The sequence below is a fragment of the Pavona decussata genome, unplaced genomic scaffold (genome assembly GCF_977016875.1).
Source record: "Pavona decussata unplaced genomic scaffold, jaPavDecu1.1 SCAFFOLD_254, whole genome shotgun sequence".
Classification (NCBI taxonomy): domain Eukaryota; kingdom Metazoa; phylum Cnidaria; class Anthozoa; order Scleractinia; family Agariciidae; genus Pavona; species Pavona decussata.
The window spans coordinates 1999085-2006211 of record NW_028145657.1 but is presented as its reverse complement, the minus strand read 5'-3'; the positions used below and the strand labels follow the sequence as shown (position 1 = coordinate 2006211).

Genomic DNA, 7127 nt, shown 5'->3' with positions numbered 1-7127 from the left:
TTTGGGCGGTATCGTTTGATATTTTCCTGGTGGAATATTTTATCGAAGAGAGCCGCTGTTTCGTTATTTCTCGAATATTCCGAAAATAACATAATTCTGGATTTCTGAAATTAAAGTCACGAATGTAAAAAAAGCAATAAAAATTAGTTTTTTGTATTGAACAACTGGAGCGGAAGATATAGAATAAAGTCTTGGGTGGGGGAGTCCATATTTGGAATTCATGCGGTAATTTATTCGAATCGTATTAAATTACATGAATTGTTTGAGCTGGCAAGTCGAGCAAAACGCAACATTTTGACATTAGTTTGCCAAAGTTTTTCCGCACGTGAGCGTCGAAACTTCGTCGTAACTTATTCCCGTCCTTTCAGTGAAGAATATGAGTATGGAATTCGACGCTGACACGGTGTCTGCTCCGCGGCTTGTTGTTATGAAGCGAGGCCCAGGTGGTTATGGTTTCAACCTCCATGGCGAGCGAAATGTTCAAGCCGGGCAAACTATCAGCGCTGTAGACGATGGCAGCGAAGCTCAAAAAGCGGGACTTCGTGTCGGGGATAAAGTAATCGAAGTAAATGGTGGAAACGTTGAGAAGATGTCACATAGCGATGTTGTAAAGCGGATAAAAATGAACGAGAAAGAGGTAACGATGCTTGTGATCGACCACATCACAGAGGCATATTTAAAACAAGAGGGACGGCCCATCACAGTTGATATGGCTAATCTAATGACTGTTTATCAAGAAAAAGAAGTTGCCAGCGAACCAGAAGTTCCAGCTGTTGCGGTCGAAGATTCTGTTCCCGAGGTGCAAGAGTCAAACGCTGTGGAAAGCACACCTCCGCCCACAGAACCAGAAGCCGAAATAGCGAACGACTCTGCGACGGAGGAAGAACGAACGACCGAAGCTGAGATTGCGAATGAAGCGACAACACCTGAGGAAGTGAAACAGCTTAACGATGTTTTGGACAAGGAAGACTCTTCACCTCCGCCCGAACCAGAAGCAGCGCTAGAACCAACACCAGCTGAACCCGAACCAACCCCAGAACCTGAACCAACACCAGCTGAGCCTGAACCAACTCCAGAACCTGAACCGACCCCAGAACCAGAGCCAACCCCAGTACCTGAACCGACAGTACAAACAAACGGAACCGATAGCTACCCTAAACCAACTCCAACACCAGTCGCCGCACCTGCACCGCAACGACCAACAGCAAAACCCCTTCGAAGCACGATCAAACAGCAAAAGACAGAAAGCTGGGATGAAAAATTCAGGAAATTTCAGCAGCTGTGATTTAGCTTTTCAATGGTACGTTTCTAAGTGATGCTCATAACTTGTGGGTGGAAGGAAGAAACATTGATTCATCTTGATGAATCTTGGAGTTCACGGTGAAGTATGTAAACTGCAGAATTGTTATACTTATTTCGTCATGCATGACTAGAAACTGCCATTGTAAAGCTGACATTTTTTTCCTTTAAATACATAAATCAATATTTTTTGAAACGAAGTTTGTAGGACTAGTTTATCAGCACAATTTTTTACTATCGGCTGGCATATGTATACGTACTGTAAGAGTATCATCTAAGCTATCAAGTGCCCGTGTAGATTACATTGGTTGTGGTGGATTTTCATGAAATGATCTAGATGTATTGCAGTGGTACAATTTCTGAAACACTTGTGACTGCGTCGTTGTTAATTTCGAAGCACTTTATTTAATAGTACATCGGAGGAAAAGTTGACAAAGTGTTCGACCATATTCGATGACGTTCTTGCAAAAATTGAAATAAATAGCTATTTCCACCAATAAATATGGCTTGACTAATTGCAGCTTGGCAGCTATTTTATCAAGCAGGCTATGATTTTTACTTTTTTATTGCTCGATCTGTGGCAGATGTTCTCTCTTGTACGTGTTATGTTTTCCAGACATTTTTCACGAGCATGTTTTTTGATGTACGAATTTCGCTGCCGTTTTTTTGCCAGTCCGCCGGTGAGAGCGTCGTGATGCTTGTAGTGATAATATTGACAGCTTTTTGATAGGTTGAAATTCTATTCTCTCATACCCCGCTAACTATTGTAGCAAACAATTCGTCTTGCAAAATTCTCGCTGTGTCTTCTAAAGTGAAATTTGCAACTGACATATGGCATCCAGTGATTTTATTGGCATCGACATTCACACTTCATTTGCCTCATTCGCTGGGAATAAACATGTAATATTGTGTCAGCCATCATCCATGGCATCTAGCTAGGCATAATTATTACAGAGATAAACATTTATATACCGCTTCACCGGCCGACTTGAATATTTGCAAAAGTTTTTCTTATAGTAATTGTTCTCAGACTGTTGACTCCAGAATTGTGCTTTGAACAGAAAATTTTAGTGTTTACAAGATTAGCAATTTGTGCTTGCCCTTTGTAGCAATGTGTGTGAAAATAAGGCAATGTTTATGTAGCAAATCCATGCTACCAATATGTGCCAAGTACTTCAAATACCTGCTGGTGTTTAATGTCTATTTTTTTGGAAACCATTTTTAATTTGATAGGGCCATCATACTGTACCTGCTGGATTTTTTTATATCACAAAGAAGGATGATCAGTTGTTTTAGCATCCTTGGAGACCCAGTGCCGGGGTAGATAGTTGGATCAAGAGGAAGTTGAAATGGGTAAGCTTGCAAGAGCAAGCCCCTGAGAAGCTACTGTTAATTGACCAGTTCCAAAAATACCCGATTTAGTTTCCTCCTGGCCTAACTATCTGCCCCTGGGTCTCCGAGGATGTTGCTTTAGCTGTATTCTAGAATAAATGTGTACATTTTGTTCCAAAATGAGTTTTGTTTAGCCTATGTGCAGATCATGTATATTTTTCTCAAACAAGACCTTCCTATGGACTGCAAAAACATGAGTGGCAGTTGAGGGGGAAAAGATAATTCAATGTTTTTGTCTCATCACATTTCTCACACTGTGTACACTCGCTTCACGCCTGTACTTGTACATTAATGTTTATTATGACTGAAGTTTTCATCACTTGAGCTTGTTTAGAAAATGCAACAAATAAGGTTCTAAACTAGCTGGCATGCAAATTTCTTATAAGTTTGATGCTCAGAATTCTGGAAATTTCTGAGTTTACCTATCTGATTTACCTAGACACAAAATCGACTCTATCTACTGAGTAGGTCACTTTTCAGTCATGCCAGGACCACGTTAGATCAGAGAGAACAATAAATGAAATTGAGACTACCAGCCACTGAGCTGACCAGGAAGATTCACTAACAGACCAATTTCAATATATCAAAATTCGTACTTGGCTACCAGGCTTAGGGGAGATAAAACAAAAGAAATTACATTGAGCCTCAGAGATGAATCATTAATTTCTTTTGTCGTATTCCCTTAAGTTGGAATTATTGGTCTATTGCTGCTTAAAGATCTCAGAACTGAAAAAATGGCAAATTGTAATAATTTATTTATGCTTTTCCCTCTGGATTTCAAAATTTGTTTTGTCCATCCCCCTCCCCCACCCCTCCCCAACTCTCCAACTGAAACAAAGGAGCAAATATTCGCAAGTAATTCATGGTAAGGTACCATACAGTCACCCACATAACCCTAACCCTCCATATAGTCACCCTTTCCTTACCATGAATTATATGCCCAATATTCTCCCAGGATGAGGGATTACTCCATGTAGTAGTTATGTATAAGGAGTGTCTGTCCAAAAAGGGCCAAAAAGTGGAATTTAGACATAAGGTATTTTCAAGGGTTGCAAAATTAGACGAGCAGACATTTCTGGAAGAAACTCTAGTGCAAAAATTAGTGTGAATAGTTTTGCTATGCCAATAACATAGGGGTAATTCTTGTTTTAGGCATAAATTTTTGAGTTTGAAGAAAGGGGTAAAATAAGAAAATTTTGTTTGTTTTGATTACGTGAAAGGGGCACCATTTCCATAATAGTCAGTCGTAAGGGCAAGAGTCCATAAGCGTATGGGTCGGATGAGCTGGGCCTCCCCAAATTTGAGGGTAACTCAGAGTTTTTGGGTGAAAAGAGCACTTTGGGCAGAGGGTTTACAAAAATTTTGAAATGTATGACCCTCCTTTGTTTTCGATTGTTTTGTAAAAAAATTAGGCAACTTGCATGCAATAAGTTTTTTGGGCAACTGGCTCACCGCCCCCTGGAAAAAAAAAACTGCCCGTACGCCTATGAAAGCCTGCCCTCGTACGTCAATGAAAGCTTGGGAAGCTACAGAATCGTGCTGCGAGAATTTTAATGCCAGTTATGACTAAGGTTGATGTCTTGTTCGAGGCACTGAGATGGCGTGCGATTGTGATGTACAAAACCTTGCACGGTAATAACCCTAGTGATACCTGTCATCCAAATTTATTCACGTGATGATGCCACTGCATAAATTACCGTTCCCAAAACCACTCACTGGTTATTTTAAGAAAAGCTTTATTTTCAATGGTGCAGTATTATATTATGGAATATATTAAGGCAAGGCCAAAACATAGACCCATCTATCGACCACTAACCGGCATAGACCTAGTCTATGGACCCGGTCCATCGACCCATATTTTCTTACTATACCTCAAAAAAACAAAGAGGACACAATAAACTTAAGGGTTATACCGTAACAATATGTTAAGCTTACTGCATGCACGTAGTACAGGTTTTATGGGAAACTTCAGCCTTGGAATAGTTTGAAACTCACACCAGGTTGCTTGGACACAGTAAGTAATAATAATAATAATATTTAACACTTATATTGCGCTTTTTTCTATAAAAATACTCAAAAGCGCATTACAATATTATTAATAACTAAATTAAAAACCAGTAAAATTGCCCGATAAAATTACAATATTTAAAAATAAATAAATAATCAGCTAAAAGCCTTCTTAAATAAATATGTTTTAACAGAGCGTTTAAAAGAGTCGATTGATGTTTCCTGTCTTATTGGCAGAGGAAGACTGTTCCATAAAAAGGGGGCAGCCATCGATAACGCGCGATCTCCCAAAGTCTTCTTCGTTCTTAGCCGAGGTCTTTCTAACAACCATTATTGTTGCGGCGTAGTTCCTTAAGATAGCTAGGCGCAACACCGTGAAGAATCTTAAATGTAACAAGGAGAATCCCAGAGGAGTTCTCTTAGCAAAGAAGTAACGTGACAATACTTAGGTGCGCAGTACCTGCAGTAAGTCAATTGTTCGGGGAACTTACAAGGCCGCAATTGAGGCCATTTTCACGATCGTCAACAAAACCCATGATTGAGGCTGAAATATTGCACTGGACTCAGGAAATTGGAGGTAAATTTGGAAATAAAAATTGTCAAGAAGGAGTGGCTTTTCCGCTGGTTTTTAAAGTAAAGTATTTTTTTTCTGTCCAGACACATCGTATCATGTCCCTGTCTTGAATAGCGGTTGTGGTCGGACAAAGGATGAAGATTATTGGTGAAGCCACGACCGCAACGGCAACGAAAACATCACTTGCATGAAAATATAAGTTCGCGTTACTTGTACTACTTCGCACAACGTGGCCGAACTGTCCAATACAGGTAACGGAACAGGTGGAAAAGGCGGTTGAATGGAAAATTTACTGACTATGTGCTCATGTTCTCCACAAAACCTTGAGTTTGGTCATTTCATGTTGTTGTCTGATCGAGTACGGTGAAGAAATGTACCAAAATTTATAACGCACGTGCAGGGCCTTTGTTTTTCTCATTAAATCCTACTGTTTTGTGACATTCTTGTTGCTGTCGTCGTAGTAGCTTCTTAAGGGGGCAATTCACCTAAACGCCATTTTTCTGTCACTTGACATGGCTTTAACGGCAATTTCTCATTCACGTTTCAAGCAATCCAAAAATCCTATCATTATCCCGTGAATCTATGTTGTGGGGTATTTTGTAAATTTTTGGGTGATTTTTGGATATATTTGGGAGGAGTAGTTTTTCTTAGAAGGATTGGTTAAATTAAGAGAAATAAGAAATATTGAAGATTTAGTGAAGTTTAAAAATTAGAATTTGTATTTAATAATTAATAGACGGATACCAGTTAGTCCACTAACAACCCGGGTTGCTCTTGCGTGGGTATCAACTGTCTGTTGGTGTTCCAAAAATCATTTTCTTTCTTCTATCCCTTCTTAAAACCTCTTTAAATTTCATTCAAATTTAGGTAAATTGCCCCCTTAAATCCCCTATTAGGGTGTGTTACTAACGTTCTGATGGCGAAAGGGCAAAGGCCGTTGTCACCGGACTTCTTTATGAGGGTGTGTTCAAGTCATAACCTTCTTCTCCACTTATGCCAAAAGGAACCGAATCTACCCCTCTTCAATCACGAAACGAGAGAGCTAAAAGTAAGGTAACTCTAGAATGCAGCGACCACTTGTACAAACAGCAGTAAAGTGATGCCGGATTTTTGTATAGATCAGGATCAGCAATGTTGAATAAAGGGTAAGACCAAATGCAAGGCTGATCGGACAGCTTATTTATTTATTTATTTATTTTTTTTATTTATTTAGCTTTGTCCAATATGGACAGGGATACCGCAACAGCTAAGGCCAATTACTGCGGACCCGGGAAATACGGAATATACGCACAAAGACCAGACCACAACACCAGGAACTACGTCCCCTACTCTTTGTCCCCTTCTCTCAGCTAAAAAGGGTAATTTTATTGCCCAATATATCGGTTAGAGAAAACTAACCTTCGGGGACTGCAAAAAGCTAAGTAAAAATTGGAAATAAACGGTTACAATATTTAAAATGATATTAACTAATGAAAAGTTGAGATATAATTGGTTGTTGAACATAAAAAGCAGAAACGTATACAGAAGCCATTATAAACTGATAGAGATTTAAACTGAGACATGTAATTGTTGGGGACTATCCCTGTTCCGGGAAAGGCCCCAAAGAACGCTTCCCCCCCCCCCCCCCCCCATTTTCCCCCTGAGTATGCGTCGGCAGTTTAGAATGTGGCATTTTTCAGGCTATGTAAGTCTGTCTCCTGAGGCGTCAGGCTTTTTCTTGTGTCCAAGACATATGGTCAAGCCCAACAACAGTGCGCCCCACAATTGTTGCACACAACATCACGATTATCTGATTCCGAAATGATATGTTGGAGACTGCTCACTCAACCAAGTAGAAGTGGATTAGCCGAATACT

The 7127-nt window shown here is 39.8% G+C and overlaps 1 protein-coding gene across 1 annotated transcript; it reads left to right on the top strand.

The window, feature by feature from the left end:
* The first annotated feature begins 245 nt into the window (after positions 1-245).
* Positions 246-2811, top strand: LOC146456538 (uncharacterized). The gene has a single exon (XM_085092993.1). The coding sequence runs from the start codon at positions 377-379 to the stop codon at positions 1283-1285; it is 909 nt and encodes a 302-aa protein (XP_084949119.1). The 5' UTR covers positions 246-376; the 3' UTR covers positions 1286-2811.
* The last annotated feature ends 4316 nt before the right edge of the window (positions 2812-7127 follow it).

Bases quoted from the DNA above. Each gene is read 5' to 3' on its own strand.
- LOC146456538 (XM_085092993.1), top strand. From the start codon at position 377: ATGAGTATGGAATTCGACGCTGACACGGTGTCTGCTCCGCGGCTTGTT.